The sequence below is a fragment of the Natator depressus genome, chromosome 6 (assembly GCF_965152275.1).
Source record: "Natator depressus isolate rNatDep1 chromosome 6, rNatDep2.hap1, whole genome shotgun sequence".
Taxonomy (NCBI): domain Eukaryota; kingdom Metazoa; phylum Chordata; order Testudines; family Cheloniidae; genus Natator; species Natator depressus.
The window spans coordinates 51,650,910-51,673,485 of record NC_134239.1 but is presented as its reverse complement, the minus strand read 5'-3'; the positions used below and the strand labels follow the sequence as shown (position 1 = coordinate 51,673,485).

At 43.2% G+C, this 22,576-nt stretch overlaps 1 protein-coding gene across 3 annotated transcripts in view; it reads left to right on the top strand.

Moving 5' to 3' along the window:
• The window catches only part of PAMR1 (peptidase domain containing associated with muscle regeneration 1), a 75,180-nt gene that overhangs the window by 5,612 nt on the left and 46,992 nt on the right, over window positions 1–22,576 (top strand). For all 3 annotated transcript variants that reach the window (XM_074956989.1, XM_074956991.1, XM_074956990.1), the window contains exons 2-3: window positions 16,205–16,381; window positions 17,201–17,329. In XM_074956989.1, coding sequence (XP_074813090.1) covers window positions 16,205–16,381; window positions 17,201–17,329 — 306 coding nt within the window. The remainder of the gene's footprint in view (window positions 1–16,204; window positions 16,382–17,200; window positions 17,330–22,576) is intronic.

Sequence of the window (22,576 nt, the reverse complement as noted above, 5' to 3'; positions counted from 1 at the left end):
CGGCTGAGCCTCTTGTGTCGGGTTATCGGCTGCTGCCAGTTCAGGGTCGGTGGGGCCCTCTGGTGTTGAGGTTGCAAGTACTGGATTCAGTGCTGACAATGGGTCTGGTGTTGGTTGTTCGGCTGGTTCCGGTTCTGGGACTGGTTCCGTCTGGGTCTCTGGGACTGGATCCACTACTGCTGTTGCAGACATTGGCCTGGGGTCCGGGTCCATCACCTTTGACCGGGTCCTGATAGAAGTTTCCGGAACAGAGCTAGGCCTCACGGCTTGTTTAGCCTGGCTGCGGGTGACCGTTCCCACCCTCTTGGCCTGCTTCACATGATTGGCCAAGTCTTCCCCCAACAGCATGGTGATGGGATAATCATCATAGACTGCAAAAGTCCACATTCCTGACCAGCCCTTGTACTGGACAGGCAACTTGGCTGTAGGCAAATCGAAAGAGTTGGACTTGAAGGGTTGAATCGTCACTTGGATCTCTGGGTTGATTAAATTGGGGTCCACTAAGGAAGCATGGATAGCTGACACTTGTGCTCCGGTGTCCCTCCACGCGGTGACCTTCTTCCCGCCCACACTCACAGTTTCCCTCCGCTCCAAGGGTATCTGGGAGGTATCTGGGCCTGTGGACCTCTGGTGTGATTCCGGTGCAATGAACTGTAATCTGTTGGGGTTCTTGGGGCAGTTGGCCTTTACATGCCCCAGCTCGTTACATTTAAAACATCGTCCAGCTGACGGGTCACTGGGGCGAGGAGGGTTGCTGGAGAACGGGGTGGTGGGACGATAAGGGGTCTGGAGGGTTCTTTGGGAGGTAGGTGGGGCTTTGGGCGGCCCCTGGTAATAGGGTGTGGTCTGGGGTTGTCCCTTCTGGTCTCCGCTCCAACTGCGACCAGTTTTCTTCTTCTCTGCCACCTCCACCCATCTGGCTCCAATCTCTCCTGCCTCGATTACAGTTTTGGGCTTCCCATCTAGGATGTATCTTTCTATTTCCTCAGGAACACCCTCTAAGAATTGTTCCATTTGCATTAGGAAGGGCAAATCTACTGGAGATTCAACACTTGCTCCGGATATCCAGGCATCCCAATGTTTCACAATGTGGTAGGCATGTCGGGTAAATGACACGTCTGGTTTCCACCTTAGGGCTCTGAACCTCCGACGAGACTGCTCGGGTGTTATCCCCATTCTGACTCTCGCCTTGGATTTAAACAGTTCATACTTGTTCATGTGTTCTTTAGGCATTTCAGCTGCCACCTCAGCTAAGGGTCCACTGAGCTGCGGCCTCAGCTCTACCATGTATTGGTCAGTAGAGATGTTGTACCCAAGGCAGGCCCTTTCGAAGTTTTCTAAGAAGGCCTCAGTATCATCACCTGCCTTGTAGGTGGGGAACTTTCTGGGATGGGGAGTGGTACCTGGAGAAGGATTGCTAGGGTTTGTTGGTATATTCTGCTGAGCCTTTACCTTCTCCATCTCCAGTGCATGCTTCCTCTCTTTTTCCTTCTCCTCCTCCACATGCTTCCTCTCTTTTTCCTTCTCCTCCTCCACATGCTTCCTCTCTTTTTCCTTCTCCTCCTCCACATGCTTCCTTGCCTCCATTTCCCTCCTGTGGGCAGCCTCCTGTACCTCCTTTTCCAGCTGCATGAGTTCTATCTGTCTTTCATGTTCCTTTTGTTTTTCCTCAGCCTGAAATCTGGCTAATTCCATCTTTTGTTGTGCTGTGGATTCTGTCATCCTAACCTCTCTGTTTTTAACTAACTTTACACCCGAGGCTTAGAAATAAACAAACAAAACTTGGCTGTAAAATTTTGCTGTGCTGGAATAGAATACCTATTCTCTGATAGTGATTGTCAGCCTACAGAAAAAGACAATTCCCTTGTCTCTGCTCTGGGCCCAAATCAAAGCAAAAACTTCCAACTACTTTGAAACCTGTTTACCCAGCCCAAAGAAAAAACAAGTTTCCTTTTTAAACTTGTGCTCCTTGTAAAAAATCAAAATCCAAAAAAAAACCCCTGCCACTTTTGTCTCCAGGCAAATGGGTAGAACACCCCTCCTTCTATTTACTTTTAGGGAAACAAAAAACTCTGGGTTGGAAGACTGTGAATTTCCCTGCAGGAGTTAAGTACCCTGCCTCCAGGCAAAGAAAACCTGCAATTCACAAAGATAATCCCCTTTTGTCTCTGCTTGGCCACAAAGCAGAGAAAAACAAGCTGCTTTCAGTTTCAGCAGCTTCTGGACTTCCTTTTTTTTTTTTTTTTAAATCTGTATTTCTAGTTCAAAAAAATCTCAACTGGATCTCAAAATGATTTCAGGTTAATCCCACCACTATGCCACCATGTCAAGGTTCCTCCCCCACTCTGAACTCTAGGGTACAGATGTGGGGACCTGCATGAAAAACCTCCTAAGCTTATCTTTACCAGCTTAGGTCAAAACTTCCCCAAGGTACAAAATATTCCACCCTTTTGTCCTTGGATTGGCCGCTACCACCACCAAACAAATACTGGTTACTGGGGAAGAGCTGTTTGGACACGTCTTTCCCCCCAAAATACTTCCCAAAACCTTGCACCCCACTTCCTGGACAAGGTTTGGTAAAAAGCCTCACCAATTTGCCTAGGTGACTACAGACCCAGACCCTTGGATCTTAAGAACAATGAACAATCCTCCCAACACTTGCACCCTCCCTTTCCTGGGAAATGTTGGATAAAAAGCCTCACCAATTTGCATAGGTGACCACAGACCCAAACCCCTGGATCTGAGAACAATGAAAAAAGCATTCAGTTTTCTTACAAGAAGACTTTTAATAAAAATAGAAGTAATTAGAAATAAGAAATCCCCCCTGTAAAATCAGGATGGTAAATACCTTACAGGGTAATTAGATTCAAAACATAGAGAACCCCTCTAGGCAAAAACCTTAAGTTACAAAAAAGATACACAGACAGAAATAGTTATTCTATTCAGCACAATTCTTTTCTCAGCCATTTAAAGAAATCATAATCTAACACATACCTAGCTAGATTACTTACTAAAAGTTCTAAGGCTTCATTCCTGGTCTATCCCCGGCAAAGACAAAATGTAGACAGACACACAAACCCTTTGTTTCTCTCCCTCCTCCCAGCTTTTGAAAGTATCTTGTCTCCTCATTGGTCATTTTGGTCAGGTGCCAGCGAGGTTACCTTTAGCTTCTTAACCCTTTACAGGTGAGAGGAGATTTCCTCTGGCCAGGAGGGATTTTAAAGGGGTTTACCCTTCCCTTTCTATTTATGACACTGCCTTACCCAGTAGCTGTTCCTTACCCTAGCAGCAGTGATGGCAGGTGGGTCCATCCATCCCACAACCTCTGCTGGTGGCAAAAGAATAATCCCACAGTCTCTAGTTATGGGGTGGTTGTTCTAGTGGGTTGTTCTAGTTCAGGTGTTGGGCTGGGTAATCCGTGGTGGATGAGTGCCTTTTTGGAACTGGAGGTGGGCAGGTCTCTCCTGACTGTTGAAGGCCTCAGAAGTGGGAGGAGGAGCAGGTCTTTCCCAGGCTGATGATGGTGGTGGAATGGGTTTTCCTTGGCTGGTGATTGGAGGAATGGACCTCCAGCTTCCCTGCTGGTACTAATTCTTCAGATGCTGGGAAGGTAGACACCAGCATGGCAAGAGGTTAGCTACAGTGGTTGTAGGAGTCCCTCTCAATGCAGCAGCACCTTGGCCCTATCTCCTCTCCTGCTCCTCCTCTTTCACTGCTATGGCTGGTGGTAGGGAAGAATGCAGGGACTATGTGGTGCTTCCCCCACATACACCTAGAGGAATTGGTGGGGGATCCAAGAAGGGAGTTCCCCATACAGCAGGGTCACTCAGAAAAGATGGACCATTTTAAAGAGCAGAGCAGCCTTCACATTTTGGGGCAGGTTCAGAAACAATGGTTTGCCACCTCCCCACGGAAGTAACCAATTTCTGTCCATGATTATCACACCCTACTGTACAGGGCTTGTGGGGATTTGGGTACAGGAGTGGGGGAAAATTAGGGAGTTGGTTTTGGGAATAAACCTGAAGCATAGCTGATTCATATTTCCTAAAAAGGGTGTGCGTATGTCGAGGTCCCCTAGTCTCTTGCTGCAGAAGTGGACCTCAAATGCATTCAAGATACATCCAGATACATAAACTGAGGTGACCCAGTCGCTCAGATTGAATGCATTTTTAGACTCTTCACAAGGACAAAGGGCTAGAGACTTTCATTCTAAATGAAAGCTGGGATTATCTTTTATAGGACCCCAAGAGCCAGACCTGGTAACAAGAGGCTTGCAGGATCCCCTGCCAGCTCATCAGTGCCCTGTACATTGTCCATCCACCAAACTCATGAGGACCCCCACCTTAATTCTGTCGGTGTCACTATTACTTTGGGTGCTGTCTCCTATGTGAGATGGAACCCCAACATTCCGAGTTTCCAGGGGCAGCAGCCACCAGGGGAGTCTTGCCATATGGATATATTAGAGGGAGATGGGGTCAGGGGCCATAGAAGCAATATAGAAGCTCTAGTTTAGGGAGAGAACCCCAAATCCATTGTGTAGGGTGGGGTAAATCCCACATCCCCATGGGAACAATTCAGCGGAAACTCTGGGATGGGAGCCTCATGGATTTTCCTGATATCTCTGGGTGTAATTGCAAGGAACATTATTTGTAAGCAAACCTGCTGAGGTGCTCAGGGTGATGGACAAGAATTCATAATAAAGACTAGAGACTAGTTCAGTCCAAAATCCTTTCTCCAAACACCCACAGATGTTGGGGCTGTTTGGAGATGGATTTGACCTTTGGGACTTGCCCTTCTCTGTAGAATGGAATGCACCAACACCCTCCATACTTTGGGAAAGTTCAGCTCAGTATCCTAATAAAGATCTGAGTTTTGTGGGCTTGGGCTCTGAATGTGCTGGTGGGCTCTCCCTCCAGCTCAGGAAAGAAACAGTGTCCTGCCCAAGTCCATTTCCGGCCCTTGCATCTCAGCACAGTTCCTTGATCAAACACAAAAACTCAGAAGTAACACCAAACAAAGCAATTCCCCTGCCCAGCCTGGCCTGTAGTCCTCAGAGGCCTTTAGCCTTTCCTCTCAGTGGTGGAAGGAAGCTACACCTTTCACTTAAATCCCTTGCTAGCTCATGTGACAGACAGGTAGCCCTTAACCCTTTCCTGGTTGTTTTACCCAATCACAGGCCCGTCTCAAACAAATTCATGATAGCAAACTAACTATAGCAAGATAATAATACCATCCGATACAAAACTACACAGGGGAAGCTGAGAGGGGGGCAGGGTTGGGGCAGACTGGCCCAGAGTGCTTTAGAGGCTGAAGGCATCCTGCTCATTCTGGTTTAGGGCCTGTATTTTGGCCTGACTGGTCAAAAACCTGCACTGATAAGGTGGGGTTTGAGGTTTCCAGGGCGAGGGGAGGATGTGAGTTGAAGAGGAAGGTGCTTGAGATGGGTCAGAATCTGAACAAGGTTTGCTGTGGTCTGTACCTGTAGCATAGCATTCTGGCCAGTGACCCAACCAGCCTGCCCTGAAGGGGAAGAGGGAATTTGGGTGGGCTCAGTATAAGGCAATGAGGAAGGGAGAAAGTTCTCAATATGGAGCAATGGTGGGTGTGATAAAAATTGCCTTTGGGGAAAAAAGGTGCTGTTGAAATGTGGGCAGCAAGGCAAAGAGAGCTGCCACAGGGGCAAATATGAACCCCCTAGTGCCTGTCATGGCTGCCTGTAATTAGAGTCCCCAGAATGGCAGCAGAAATACTTGCTGGGATGAGGTAGCCTGTAGAACACTGCAGCATTTATTGTACAAGGAGGATTTGTAGGGCTGGTGTTGCCATGTTGGGATTAGAACTGGTACAACATTGGCTTTCTTGTGTAGGAAGACTGTGCTGGAAGTTCTGCTGACTATTCATGTGGTGTCACGTCAGCAATGAAGATCGAGCACCAGAAAAACCTAGAAATATTCTTGTTATGTGCTGTTCCTGCCATCATACCACCTAGATGGCCAGCTTCCAGCCCCGGCACATAGGAAGCTACTCTCAGACTTTTTCTAACAGCCTCACTTTTGCTAGTCTTTTACTTGGCCTTGTTTTTAGTTACATGGAGGTATTTTCAGAGTTGTTTTTTAGGATGGGTCAGGCAAGGCCATTTATATAGAGAGACAAACCTCAAAACCATATTGAAATTCCTGTTTATGACAGGACAAAGACCTGAAAAGACATTTGTTCCCCCACTAACAATCTTTCTTTTCCTTTCTATGGAGGAAAAGCTTATGGGAAGTTTTTGTTGTTGTATTCTTGCTAAGAAGCAAAGTTCCTGAGTTTATAAAGGGTATAATTGGTGCTTGGTATCGGTATTTAATACACAATAACAATTCTGCAGCCATCCAGGAACTTCACAGTTGTCACTCTGCTGCACATCTGGGCCACTCAATACCTCATTGCAGTTGGAAAGACAGTACTCAGAGCCTCTTGCACCAAAACAGGCCCCACTCCTTGAACTACAGTAGAGTCTCCATTGCCTGTTATTAGTGTAGAGCAGTGGTTCTCAACCCACGGCCTATGGGCCGTTTGGCCCATGTGACATCCTCAGGGACATACAGGTAGTTTATATATTGTGTGGATGAGGCCCATATAACACAGAGAGCTGCATATGCATCCCACAATGGTAAACAGGTTGAGAGCCACTGATGTAGGGCTTATAAAACACAGTTGATCAGACCTGATCCAGCAGCAGGCAGTTGTATTTACACTAAATAATTTATTCAGTACTTTAAAAAATACAGTACTTAAATGGAAAGTATTTTTTGTGGGTAGTTTAGTCCACTTCAAATATACTTCTGCATCTGGAACTAAAAATAGCTTCAGCGCTTAAACAATGATAAAAATATCATTTAATAACACTTATGGCACTTTTTGTCTTTATAAATATTCACTAATTAAGGGGACAGTGTGAACCAGGAATCTAAGTAATGCCTAAAAAAGAATTAAAAGCAGTGTCAGTGTCAGCACTTGTCCCTGAATTCACCTGCCAGTTTTTGTGGTTTATATACAAGCACTTTCCCTTTGTTTTCCTTCCTTCCCACCGTCATTACTGTGTGAAATGCAACACAAAGAGCAGGGAAAACATACAAACAGGGGAAACAATGACTCTGAGTCCTCACAAAGTTGCTGTCCAATGCACAAAGTAAACAAACCGAATAGAACAGGAAAATATTTTCCCTTCTCATCTTTCAACAATCTTAGTTGTTGGCAAGAATTGTAAGTACAAACATTTCAGAGAGGAGTATGATTTTTAAAGTTGACATTATTGCCTTCATCCTCACAACATCTGTAGGAAGTTGCGTATTATGAGCATCGTTTGTACAATGTGGAAACTGAGGCAAAAAAAGAGGGTAGAACAAAGGCCTTCACTTTCGGCAGTGATTCGTGATTTTGGTAGCCTCACTTTCTGACTGCCCAACTTGAGATACTTTGAAGGGGCTTGATTTTCAGAGGTGCCGATCACCGACTACTACGGCTGCAATCCACTGGAGCTGCAGATATGCAGCGCCTTTAAAATCAGGTCCCTAGATATCTCAGATGGGGCACCCAAAATACAAGGCATCCAAAATTAGTGATCTGTGTTTATGTTGACATTGCATTCAGAAGTATGACTGGAACACACACAAACATACCCAAGCTAGCTTTGATCTAGAGTGGAGCATCAGGAGCAAGGCACTTGAGTACATACCCAGGGTCCCAGGATGGCTTCAGTGACATATCCAAGATCAATAAGAATTAGTTTTAGGGTTGGGATGAGAATGCTATTGTTCCTGACTCCCAGGCTTGTGCTCAGACCACTAGACAATGACTGAAATCCTGGGCCTGTTACAGTCAGCGGGAAAGTTTTGCTATTCACTTCCGTGGAGCCAGGATTCTATCTTTGTTTACAGCTGATGAATTACATAGCTGCTGCGTGTGCTCAGAGCTCTCACAGACTTTAATGTCAGTTCAGCTCACAACACCTACAGGATGGGGACCAGAGACTGATTGCAATATTATCAAGAATGAAAGTACAATGGAATTAAAAAATAAAGCAAATCTAAATCCAATGAGCACAGACCTGAAAGGGAAAGAAAACGTATCACCACTTGTTGGGTTTCACCTCTGTCAGTGCTATTTTTTTTTAAATGAGAAAAACTCATTTCAAAGGTACTTGTGGCACCTTAGAGACTAACAAATTTATTTGAGCATAAGCTTTCGTGGGCTAAAACCCACTTCACTGGATGCATGCAGTGGAAAATACAGCAGAAAGATATATATATATACACAGAGAACATGAAACAATGGGTGTTATAATACACACTATAATGAGAGTGATCAGTTAAGGTGAGCTATTACCAGCAGGAGACAAAAAAACCCACCTTTTGTAGTGATAATCAAGATGGGCCATTTCCAGCAGTTCACAACAACGTGTGAGGAACAGTGGGGGATGGGGGGAGGGAAATAAACATGGAGAAATAGTTTTACTTTGTGTAATGACACATCCACTCCCAGTCTTTATTCAAGCCTAATTTAATGGTGTCCAGTTTGCAAATTAATTCCAATTCAGCAGTCTCTCGTTGGAGTCTGTTTTTGAAGTTTTTTTTGTTGTAATATTGCGACTTTTAGGTCCTGCTGGTAATAGCTCACCTTAACTGATCACTCTTGTTATAGTGTGTATGATAATACCCATTGTTTCATGTTCTCTGTGTATATATATATCTTCCTACTGTATTTTCCACTGCATGCATCCGATGAAGTAGGTTTTAGCCCACGAAAGCTTATGCTCAAATAAATTTGTTAGTCTCTAAGGAGCCACAAGTACTCCTGTTCTTTTTGCGGATACAGACTAACAGGGCTGCTACTCTGAAACCTGTCATTTCAAAGGTATTACTAGGGAACATTGTTTAATATGAAGAGTTTTTAAAAATTGCTCCTTGAATTTCAGACACAAGCTTGCTCCATGCAAGAGAACAGTTGTTAATGAGTATCACAGAATAAGAAGAAAATAAAATAAGGGTCATATTTTTCCCGTCTAACGTGAATTGGTTATATAAACATCCAAAGGGATGTAAAGGGAGTATATCTATTCGAGCTTACTCTTAATGATAAAACACTTAATTTGCACAGCACAATTGTCAGAATTACGGACATAGTTACTTAAAGGGAAAACTGTCACATAATTTAGGCCTCCAGATTAGGTGCAACCCATTATTAAAATAGAAATAACTTGTGATTTGTTTAATATTAATGAAAACAGTTTTTTTAAATGGATTTCCATAGTCCCCTGGAGTGTTTGCAACATAAATTTTGCAACAATGTGCTAAGGAAACTGAATGTAATCAAAAGTGAAGTTGACCAGTCTTTTATCATTGGCAAAAATAAAGGAAGGTCAAAAAATTACAACATACAAAAAAAGTCAAAAATAAGTTATTTCTGTAGAAGTATTTCATTTTTCATTAATGCTTAATTATTAAGACTGGTAGTGCCCAAACTATGATTAGTAATATGGGTTTTAGTTTTTTTAAAACATGGGATTAGGTTTTATAAATTCACTATTTTATCTTGACAACTTTGCCTCATGTCCAGTGTATTTGAGGATGTTGCTACCTGAAAAGTGGCATCAAGATATCTGCAGGAATGTTTCTTATTAATTATTATTATTTTAACAATTTAGACCTGGATCCACAAATATATTTTGTCTCCTAACCTCCACTGATTTCAATAGGATCTAGGCATTAGCTGTTATCCAGCAAATGTCATCCCTAGATCTCAAAGCATAGACTAGGGAGGAGGGTAAATATCACTATCTAGATTTTAGAGCTGAGGAAGTGAGCCATGAGAAAGCAGAAGTAGCTTGTAGGATTTGAAAAATCATAGTAATTCAAACAATAATAACAATGTGTTTATACTCTCTTCCTTTCTCTTGGGGACCATCTGACTGTTGGATCCAGCCGTGCCATAGGATTCTCTCTATTTTTGTGAATTTTGGACAGCATTAATGTATCATTTTTGTATAAAGAGTATGGGAAGTGGGGCACTGCCCCCTTTTCTCTCTAGTTACTGGGAGAAAAGTGTGGATGTGTATTTTGAAAACCAGGATTAAATGAACTAACTAGTTAGAGATGAAAAACTGTATATCTCATTCCTAATCCCCCAGAGTCATCCAGTCCCTGACAAACCATGGCTAGTATGGAGCCATTGAGCTACCAGGGAAAGTCTCTGTATCCCAGTTTTCCATTCTCTTCTGTCATCCAGTCCTTCAGCTAGGACTACACTATAATCTTCTACACTAAGGAAAGGACTACACAAAAGTGCCTTCAGCTAGGTCTACACTATAATCTTCCACTGGCATGGCTATCTTGGTCAGAGGTGAGATGAGATTTGATCCCTTACCGACACAGTTGTGATGGCAAAAGCCCCTAATATAGATGCAATTATACCTCCAGCAGTATAGTTTGTTTTGTTTGACAGGGGGGTGAGTGTCGAATAAGCTATGCCAGCAAAATCACAGCTCTGTTGGTATAAACTGCAGCCATCCTCGGAGCACTTTGCTGGTATAGTATACTGGTACTACCAAAAAAACCACACTCTTATATGGGAATGAGAGTGTCCGTGGGGAATTGTAGTGCTATAACTACACCTTAGCTAAAAGCTGTATAACTTTCCATGTAGACAAGCCCTTGTCACTTAGGAGCCTAAATCACATTGATTTTCAATGTGATTTAGGTGCTTAATACTTTTTGAAAAGTTTATGTGGAAGTTTTGTATCTCACTCCCAATGCCCTAGAACCATCCAGTTTCCTCCCCCTACAACCTGGAACTAGTCCGGTTGCCCCTGACTTATGACCAGGTTGCCAGTGAAATGCTCATGCTTTTTGGCTCACTCCAACTATCACTGAAGTCAGTGTCAAGACTTGACGAGAGTGGAATCAGGCCCATATCCCATTCTCAGCCCCCAAGAGCTACATGCTCTCCCAGCCCTCATTCTAAGTAAAGCTGGTGATTTAAAGTCTCTCTGCCATCCACCTATCCCTTATTTCAGTAAGACCTTATTGTCTGTGCAAACCCTTTAAAGCTTATTTTTTAAAAATTTAAAGAAATACCATGGAACTATTTTGAGATGGGGGTGCGGAGTGTGTAAAGAGAGACTGCGCCCCTCTCTGGAGAGGTTTCCAGCTCTTCAGAAGGATACAGTGAAAGCTAAACTTTGGATGCTTGCATTTCCATTGAATTGCAATCAGTAGTTCTGTCAACCCCTCTGACGTGAACCTTCCCGAGTAGTAATAAAATAATTTCTTGTGGGACTTTCTCACCTCGTTCTCCGAGGTCCTGCAGTTTGGGATAGGATTGCATTTGAGGTTTGGCAAGGAGGCAACTGGGTGAGTCATGCATATGCCCCGACCATCCCAGTGATGGGAAAAACAGGCACACTTCTGTCAAGGCGATCTGATTAATAAACTGTTTCAGTTCCTCTGCCGCACGCCATGTTGGATGGCACAAACAGGTCACTCGGCAGAAGGGGGCAGCCGCCTTTTTGGAAAGGTGAAGATGAAATAAGTCTATTTGAAACAAGGAAGAAAAGAATCCTAGGCAGGAAAGAAAGAGAAATGATGTTGGAGGCTAACAGCCAGGGAGCATTCCTCAGGACTTGACTTGCTGTGGATTCATTTGCAGAGTATATTGGGTGCTAATGAAAGGTTGACGGCCCTGACGATTAGCCATGGAGCTGCTACAATGCAAAGGCCCAGATTCATCCCTGTGCCAGCCCTATGTGATATATAGTATATAAGTGGGAATATGAGCATCATTTTTACAGAGGCAAAAAGAGGTTAAGAACAAAGGCCTGCATTTTCAACATTTTCAACCCAGTCCTAGGGTCAGTGCAGAGACTGTGACTCTCCTATTCAGCAATTCAGTTCCCAGGACAAACTAAACTCTGCAATAGCCTTGATAGGCATGTCTACACTGTAGGTGGGAGTGAGCCCTCCAGCCCTGGTGGACAAACTTGTATTAGTGGGGCGTGTGTTAGTATGCTGAAAATAGCTGTGTGGATCCTGTGGAGGCTTGGGCTAACCACCTGAGGGGTGAGACCCTCGCGTGAGTCTTTGGGCTCTCTGATGAGATGGCTCACAAAGGGGTCATTAGTACACAGTGAGCTGTGGATGCCAGGCTGGATCCCTCCATTCCTGCTGGGTACTGAACAACCATCAGATGGTAATGGCCTTATGAACCATAATGGCCCCAACATTACAGGTGTTACGTGCTAACTAATAACCGCGAGTGCAAATAAAAAGGATGCACACATATAAGTACCTTATTGAACCTGCAGTCCAGGTAGATAGACCTGGAAACGCACCCACAATAGCAAAGGCTAGGTTGAAGATCTCTTCAAAAATCAGATCCCAGCTCACTACCCCCAAATGGGACTGGACTCAAACGAGTGACTGAGAGGTGAAAAGTTCCATACTACACTGACGTGCTCCTAAGTCAACCAGTTACTGCCACCCACTCGCTGACACCTTTCCCCCTGCCATTTGCACTCTTTAATAACATTGCTCTTTCTTGCTCACAGTTTCCATGACCTGGAGCTGGTTTCTTATGTGCAGTTTGTGCCTGGATCTAATGGCCTTTTCTTCCACAATTAAAACCTTATAAATTAGTCCATTGTTTGTTTGCTTGTTCTTGTTTTCAAGTTTCAGATAAATATTTTGCATGGGGAGTTTGCAACCCAGCTCTTTTAGAGTCACTTCAAGTCTCTGCCTGGACATGTTTCACACTCTCTGGAAATACAGCTGCTGGCTACAAGTCAGACTTGCTCCTTTGAAGGGTGCCTCTATTAGCAAAGTCAAGCCACTAACTGCCCCACAAATATTTTAGCCATGATTCAGAATGGTCCAGCTTCTAATTTATTGCATTTAACTCCACCAATCAATCCCACCTCCCCTCTCCCTTCCTCTCCCCTCAATTGTGAAAGTAATGGTGAAGGATGAGTGGGGGAGTAAACTGAGTCCCAAAAAGGAATGCAGTGACATACTCCCCCCAAAAGCAAGAGGATAGCAGCTGGGGAGCAATTATGCCTCTCCGAGTCACAGTTCGTTCCTGCTGGGGCAGAGTATCTATGTGCTATTCTAAAGGCTCAATCTAGCCTTCATCAAGACAAAAATGTTCTTTAGTTGCTCTTTTTATGACCACTTTAAAGTATCCAAGCAAAATATCCCTTTTGCCTTTTATTACACAGGGTGAGGAGACATCTGTGTAAAGCAAGCTGGATTCCAGAGTTATTAAAGACACACTGTCAAGTCTTTATGTAGATTAAAAAAAAAAAAACGTGTACAAAACCTAAGAACAATAGATTCCATTATATATTTTTTTAAATTCAGAGGAAATGGTTAAAAATGCCACACCCACGAATTCCCCCACCAGGTGTACTCCCCAAATTTTGCAGCCCCATGTTAGTGCATGAGAACCTGAAAGTGAATTAAATTGGCTATAAATCAACGGAAAGCCCATTTCAGTGTCTCAGCTAAGTGCAAGAAGTGAGCAAACAGCAGACACAGGGGAAAGGAAATCTGATGTTTACAATTCTTTAAGGGCCAGAGTCTGCTAACCCTTACCTATGCTACTTTACTCTGCAAATAGACCCATTGATTTCAAATGGGTGAAAAGAGAAGAATCAGGCCTGTGGGTCTGGACTAGTTGTACCAATGTAACTAAAGCTGTGATTTGATATCATTTTAGTTAAAAACACTAACAACTTTGTATGTGGATACTCAGATTGGTTTAAACTTGGCTTATAACAGTTGCATTGGTAAATTTATCAGCACAATCTAAACGGATATAGATCCCATTTATCGTTACATACTAGAAATCTTTAAGAAAATGAGATTTCCAGCTTGATTTGGGAAAACTGAAGCGATTTACATAAAATTTATTAAAACTTCCAAATTTCTGGGTATTTGTTCAGGGGTTCAGCTTTCATTAGGAATGAGCTGCTTTCTAGGACAGCTAATTGCATTGTTATTTTTTAATGGCAGATGGTGAGATGTGTTGAATTGGAAATGTCAAAAGTTGAGCAGTTTTAATTAGGAGGAAGGTCTTGGCTTAGGGTGAATAGCAGTGAACAGGGACTGGCAAAATCAGATAATTATACCTTTGTAATCAATTTGCTTAGGAATCTGCATAAAATATAGTTCACAGACAATCTATACATATATCTATATCTCTGTAGAAGAAAGAGGTATAGTTATGTGTTTAGTGGACCCAATATGGTCCAGTTGTTTGTCTGCTGTTCTGGAAGTTAGGAGACTTGAGTTTAATTCTTGGCTACTGTTTTTGCTCTGGGACCACAGGAAAAGTCATGTCACCTCCTCAGTTGCCCATTTGTAAAATGGGGGTAATGATACGTATTTTTGTAAAGCCCTTTGAGACCTATGGATGAAAAGTGCTATATAAGAATTAAGTATTATTATGATTTTAATGAAAGCATATATTATTGGACTGGAAAATTACCAAATAAACCACCACCTCACCAAATGCCAGGCGTTGCTTTTTTGTTGTAGATGGGAAGAAGGTAGGCAACAATCAGGCATGGAATGCAAACTGACTTTCAACTTTAACTATGGAGTCTGAACTGTGGTGAGGTTTCCAGGAGTTTGTGTGTCCGGAGCAAGGAATGGGCTATGGAATTATACCAGGGATGAATTTTGCTTACAGCGATTTAGCTCTCCAGCTAAATACAAAAATCAAGAAGCTGTAGGTGGTCCCGTTTTGTTGGGCTAACTATTAGTAAGAAGAAAGGCAAGCTTCTGAGACTCAGGCTTCATCAGGCCATGGAGAATTGAGTGAGGCAGAACTACCACTGAATACTACAGAGAGTTAACTCAGACCTCATAATTAAATTATGAGACACACTGAATCAAAAAGGAACTGTGTGAAAAGGAAGCCACATAACATGGATGGGAGTTCTGCTCCTTAATAGCAATGTCTGGGTTGTTGCAATAACAAAGCAATTCTATCACTCAGAATAAAAGGGAAAGAATATTCTGTGGCCAAAAAGGAAAAAAGAGGGTCTCATTATGTTTCTTTCACATCTCATCTCTCCAGTCTGCTCTCTCACTTCTTATCATCAGGCTCCACGAAAACAGCCATCAAGTCTGTCAATTGGTTAAGAGACACGCTGACAGCATCATGAGCTCATTAGATTTCAATTTGTAGGGTTTAGACAGTATGGTGGAAGAAGGGAGATGGGATCTGTAGAGTTACTGTATTAGTCTGCAGTCACTATCCAAGGTATTTCAAGCCGTGGTTTCTTAAAAGGGAACTGTCAGGATAGATTAAATCTCACAGTGTTGCAGGGAGAGGTAATTAAAAATGATTTAAAAATCCTTATCTAATCAGAAATGTTTTCTTGAAATGAAATTTCAAAAAAAAAAAAAATCAATGGAAAAAACTGTTTTCTCCTGCAATGAAAGCAGCACTGTGCTAGTGAAGTGAAACTAAGAAATAAACTTGACTAGAAGCCAGAAGTGAAATTGACCTCTCCATTTGGACTCCCCATTCTCCATTCTCATTTTTTTTAAGGTCAGGCTTGACAAAGCCCTGGCTGGGATGATTTAACTGGGAATTGGTCCTGCTTCGAGCAGGGGGTTGGACTAGATGACCTTCTGGGGTCCCTTCCAACCCTGATATTCTATGATTCTATGATTCTCCAAGCTGCATGAATAGCAAAATAATACACAAAATGGCAGGAATATTAAACAGTCCAGCAGATATTTTGAATTCTTTTGGAATAATTAATCTAAATTGGAGATGAGGTAGTAAACAAGGCCTGGGATTTTTAAAAAGAGCTTTAAAGTGAAAACGTCCCTTCAAATTGGGTTTTTTCCCCTCTGAATGCAGAAGCAGGGAAGACTAACAGAGAACGGAAGGAACAGATTTCCTTAATTATGGGCTGGGCACCTCTTTGGCTGGCAATGCAAATCTGCCTCTTTGTGTTTTAGCCACCGAAACTCAATTTACATTTTGGCAGGATCAGACATGTTACAACGTGCGTTGGCATTTGCTATGTTGCAGGCCTGGGACAACCTCATGCCCTGTATTATCTGACTATTAACTGAATAATAATTAGTGAACTGGGTAATTCTCTGCATTTTATGCATTATTTCTCCCCCACTTTATGTTCTATTTTCAGAATACATGGTGATCAATGAAAACTGTCCTGGAGCTGAATGGAATATCATGTGCCGGGAGTGCTGTGAATATGACCAGATCCAGTGTGTTTGCCCGGGCGGGAAAGAAAAAGTGGGTTATACCATTCCCTGCTGCAGGAATGAGGAAAATGAGTGTGACTCCTGTTTAATCCATCCAGGTGTGTTGGTTTGTAACACTGTCCCTTGTACCTCTTGTGCTCTCATGCAGGGGGGTTGTTGAAGTGCCAGCATGTGTAGCCAGTCATTGTGCACAGAGCCAAATGGGGCACGCAGCCCATTTTGGCTGCCTGACTTCATGGATTGCTTTTAGTCTCTTCAGGGATCCTTCTGTGCCAGTGCAAGCGGCTCCTGCACCAGTGTGAGCTAATGGGTTCAGCATATGGCCTCATGTAGCACCATTGCTGGTCACACTGTGGGCTGAAAGTTTCCAGGGTTCTCTGTGCAAGCCTGGAAGCTCTCCAAAAGGTAAAGTCATAACTTGCTTCACACAGGTCATTTCTGGATGGGGATTTTATTTCCTCAGCCTCTGGATCTGGTTTGTACATTGCATTATTAAATGAGAGTGGGAAAGAGGCTGGGGAGTTCAGATTCTTCAGAAAGCAATGGGAAAGCAAAGTTAAAAGTAGAAAGAGGGAGAATCAGCTTAGAACAAATTAGATTTACTTACAGCCAGGGATGGAGCCATGCTGAATTGACATCCAAACTCACACTGCCCTAAAGGGTGTGTAGAGCAGGGGAGATGGGATGTAGACATACAGGGCAGCTACCAAGATCAGATCCAGATTCGAGAGTTTGAACTTGCCAAAGTGGGGGATGGATGAGATCCACAATAGTCAGGACCACAAAGATCACAAGCTTCTTTTGGATTGTGAAAAGCAAACAAACAGATTCCTCCCCCCCTCCCTTCCTACCTCTCCCTTCCCTCCCTCCAATACCAACTGTCTAGATGTCATTCAACAAAGTGACTCTGCTTTCAGGCTGCACCATTTTTGAGAACTGCAAGTCCTGCCACAACGGCTCCTGGGGTGGAACACTAGATGACTTCTACATCAAAGGGATCTACTGTGCGGAGTGCAGAGCTGGCTGGTATGGAGGGGACTGCATGAGTGAGTGCTCTCAGTGAGATACCCTACAACTGGGCAGGGTGGCGCTGGGGATATAGTGGAAGGGGTGACTTAATCGGATCATAGGAATTGCCATGCTATACCAAACCAGTGGTCCAGTTAGTCCAGCATCCTGACTCTGAGAATGGCCTGTACCAGATGCTTCAGAGGAGGGTGTAAGAAATCCTGCTGGGAGCGGTTATGTAATAATATGCAGTGCTCAGAGGGATAACTAACTGCTTGCCCTCATCAGTGAGAGGTGGGCTTAGGCCCTGAAGCATGAGTGTTTATAAGCCTTCCAAACTCCTGATGTCATTTTTTAATCGTTAACTATTGTAACTCTGGATGTTCTTGTTATCCATGTTATTTCTTTGGATTAGACAAAAATAAAAGGGGTGCCTAACCAAACCCTACAGAGACTCTTGAGGAAGCATGAAGATTTACATGAACAATTATATTAAATAGCAGCTTATCCCCACAGCCAGCAAAACTCAGGCTCCAACAAAGCACAAATCTCTCCTCACACAGATATAACCACCTTCCACAGCAGAAATGCAGTGCCTTGTAACTTACTCTGACGGTCAAAAGTCTGGGGCTATTTCAGACGATGGTGGGGCTATTTCAGGTCTTGTTCCAGAGTATATAAAATAATGGAAAATTTTTTTGTTTGAGTCCTGCTGAGCTCTTGGCCTCAGTTTTCTCTTCTGCTAGGGAGTTCCAAAGGCTAATGGTATAAAAAGGTATTTCCTTTTCTCAGTTTTAAATCTGCTGCCTTTCATTTTCATTGCCTGTCTCCTTGCCCTTGTATTATGAAAAAGGATGAATATCAGGCCCTCATCTACCTTCTCGGTTCTAGTCATTATTTTGTGCATATTTATCATGTCTCCTCTTATTCATAGCTTCCTAGACCAGTAGGGACCATTGTGATAATCTAGTCTGACACCTGCGTAACACAGGCCATAGACTTTCAGTAGATAAAAATAAAAATTCATGGTGTAAGTATCAAGTTTTAAATACTTAAACTGTCTAGATCAGCAAGTTCTAACCTGAGCAGAAGTCCATTCAGGCCTCCATTCCTCTGAGACTGATACGCTGAGTTTCTCACAGTTTGCAGCGTGGGTTTTTTCTGTCAACATTTCAAAAACCAGTGACTGTTCTGCTCTGTGTTGATACTAAAGATCCCATTGAACTTTCCATAAGAATAGAAATAGGAAAGAACCACTGGGTCCATCAAGTCCTTCCTCCTTCTGCCAGCACAGGGTATGGCTACACTTTGAGCTGGGGGCATAATTCCCAGCTTGAGGAGACATACTTGTGCTAGCTCTGATCAAGCCATCATGCTAAAAATAAAGTGTAGCAATTGTGGCTCAAGCAGCAGGAGGGACTAGCCACCCTGAGCATGGGATGTGTTCCTGGACTAAAATTTGGTGGGTCAAGGCATGCATGCAATGCCACCCAATCCACCAGCCAGCCCATACCATATGACAAGGCATCGAATCAAAGAGCATTACGGCCCTTGTGTTCACATCTGGAATATTGCATTCATTCTGGGCACCTCGCTAGCAGAAGGGTGTCAATCGACTGAGGGGATACAAAGAAGAGCAACAAACGTGACCTGTCTTCCCGGTGCTGTGTCTAAACACTGGAGTGCACTCTTCTAGTGAGCACACTCCTTTTCCCAGCACCATGAATGGCTGCTTATCTTTGTTCTGCACATTTACATGGCTTAGCCTTGAACGAGGATCATCAGTGTGGGGAACAGTTTTGCTAAGTGAGCCAAAAAAGCGGGGCCTTTGTGGCTGAACTCGCAGAAACCGCCATTCTAAGGTTTTCTCAGCTGAAATTCACTGCTCACATCTGAATGTTTCTTTTCAGCTAGGAGAGTCAACCCTCTGTATGTGGGACACATCATTTTTTCCCATATGATCTTAATTTTATTCTAGTATTGAACATTTAAAATTCACAGGCAGCTGGGGTGCTGTACACACCTCAAGCATGATGCTTTAGAGTTTGCATTCTGGAGTTAAAAGACCCTATAGTTACTTAAAACCAGAACAATTTCCATTGGTCAGAGGACAAAAAGCATTGTCTTCAAAAGGAATTGCAGCCTACCCTATGAGAGTGTGGTCCTATGTTTCCCTCTAGTGGTGGTCCAAATATGAAGTTTATGAGTCTGCTTCTGCTTCTGGCTAGAGGAGTTAGTCTTTTAGCTTAACCGACAGAATCTCTTGATTTTAGATGAAAAGGTTCCAGGGTCAAATCTTACTGATGGCCTGAGCAGAATCAGTTCCCTAATCACTGTCTGAAAAATACTGAGAGTGGATTGCTATATGAACTTTTTTGTAGTTGGCAAAAAATAAAATAAAAATTCTAAAGCTACATTTTTTGGTCCATCACTTCAGTTTGTAGTCTGTGATTTTCCATTAGAGTTGAGCAAATAATCACTTATAGAATCATTTACTTGTTTAATAGACTTTTCTCTCTTTTTCTGGTGGTGGAATGGCTGGGAGCCAATCTCAGATTACTCATTATTTGATATTTTTTGGAAATTACCTTGCTGTTTGACACTTAAATGGTGGAATTATGAGCTTTGTTACGTAGTTGTGGTAGGTCATGCAAGCCACATGTAGATTTCCCGGCTGGATAAGTGTAACACTTGTAATCAGGTTTCAGGTGCAAACACTCCAAGTAATCAGGTTTCTGTGTGCAAACTTTACACGTGGTGTGACCAGACATTTGTGTGAGTTATCGCTATTTTTTGTTTTTAAATACTTGGGAGGTGCTCAGAGACTGTAAGATAACAGAGGCCGTCTAATTGACCAACTAGAGAACGTTTAGCTCTCTGACTATTCAGAGACAGCAAACAGAGGAGGGAATAAGCACAAGCAAAGCAGAATCAATGTTGTCCTCCTAAATCTGAAGACATCTTGACACTACAGCTTTGAGAGGCATGAAATGCCTCATTCATCTCAATAAGTTGTTGACTCTGAAGCTTAAAGATGACACATACTGCAGTGGTGGGTGTCTGTACAAAACCCTCAGATAGGCAGAAATGGCAACATTTGGAGTAGTTTCACTGCTGATCACCTTAGCAGAAATATTCAGCTCAAGTGCTCATCCTATAGTTCTAAACTACCTTCCATGCCTGCCCAGGTGCCAACCAGCCAACTGTCTCTGATGCAGCTGTGCCCAGGCAAGTTCTGCAGTGCAGATCTGCATTGTGAATAAAAAAAATCTGAAGCACATTAAGCCTGACAATGGGGATATCAACATCAAATCAAATTCAGGAGCAAAATAAGTAACACAGGGCTGTCCATCTTGAGTGTATTGTTCCTTTTCATATTTAATGCAGTAAAAACTTTCCATGTTTAAATGGAAATGAAGCTACTATTGCATTTCCCATCTGTAATACCAGAACGTCAGAGACTAGACCAGGGGTTCTCAAACTGGGGGGTCATGACCCCTCAGGGGGTCGCGAGCTGTCAGCCTCCATCCCAAACCTTGTTTCACCTCCAGCATTTATAATAGTGTTAAATATTAAAAAAGTGTTTTTAATTTATAAGGGGGCGTCACACTCAGAGGCTTCCTCTGTGAAAGGAGTCACCAGTATAAAAGTTTGAGAACCACTGGTCTAGGGTTCTTCACTACAGAGTAAAGGTCCATTTTTCTGCAGAGTACTTGGGACCTGTGCATACGTATGTGAATACATGTGGATGAGAGAGATTAAAGGGAGAGAGATGCACCCTTTTCTGTGGTGTAAAATACACTGCAGTACCTCAATCCACTCACCAGATGGAGTCCAGAAGCTCTTAAATGGCTCCTTTTGATGTGTAAAGACAGCAGACATTGCAATGGGTTATAAGCTCAATGAGGAAAACTGATTTTTGTTTTCCCTGTGTCATAGTTTTCTGGGTGAGAAGTCACAATATTAAGTAAGAATAAGAGAAATGAAGACAAAATTCACTTCAAATGGTGCATAAGGGTACACAGCTGCACTTCAGCCACTGGGGCCTGCATTTTAACACTGGGCTGTTTTTGATGAGGATTTAGACCAGTGGTTTTCAAACCTTTGTACTGGTGACCCCTTTCACATAGCAAGCCTCTGAATGAGATCCCCCCCCCCCCCGCATCAATTAAAACACTTTTTGACATATTTAACACCATTATAAATGCTGGAGGCAAAGCAGGGTTTGGGGTGGAGGCTGACAGCTCGTGACCCCCCATGTAATAACCTCATGACCCCCTGAGGGGTCCCAACCCCCGGTTTGAGAACCGCTGATTTAGGAAGTCTTTATTTGGGGAAGATAAAGGAGAAAGATATGAATTTTTCTCTGGACCCTGATCCTTAAATATTCTTGAGAAGACGAGTGCACACGTACACACACACACTCCCATTACAGTAAAAATATTACTGATGAGATGGCTGATTGCTTAAATATGTAGGGCTAAATTAAGCCCATCACTGTGCAGTGTGCCAAAGTGGGGAGAGAACAATTTTGGGTCATTATTCACCTAGACTTAATGGTGGTGATCAAGAAGTGAAGGCCTCTGACTCTACCATTATTAGTCCTCCTGAGCCACCCAGGTTCTATGTCTCTCTCTCTCTCTCTCTCTCTCGTTCCCTCCACCCCCCAGCAAATTTCTGAATGCCAGTAGATGTAACATTTCTATCACTGTTGCTTTGTCTCCCGTCTTGGCTCCTGATGGAAGCCCACAGTGATGCTGAGAAACCCAAACAACAGGTGCTGAACTGTGACCAGATGTCTCCTCCCCCAGTATGAACTCTCATAATGGGATAGCACTCAAAGGGCTCGAATTGTTTTTTCTTTCAGTTCCAGGCCTCAGAGAAGAATCTTTATGTGCCGCTGAAAGCAGCTTTTTTTTTCAGACAGGAAAGGAACCCTGATGCTGACACTTTTCCAAAGTGGATTATTTTTTTCTGAAAGAAGCCGGATTTGCCAGCATTAGTGGCTGGGGTACAAATTATTCTTGAGAATTTTCCAGGTCTCCCACAGCTTTAGAAGGGGAAGAAAAAAGATCCCATTTGATCAGAAGGTGATAGAGCTGTTGTTCGCCTGCTGTTTGTCTGGGGGAGGCAGCACAATGTCTGCTAGATGAGCTGGAGAAAGCAGGGTGAAGATCTGATCTGATCTCGGATGTGCTTCATGCAGAGAAGCAAATCTGAGAATATTCGTTTTGAGGAAGTCTCTGAATGGCTCCTCTTTAGCCTTCAGACCACCTGCTTTGTTG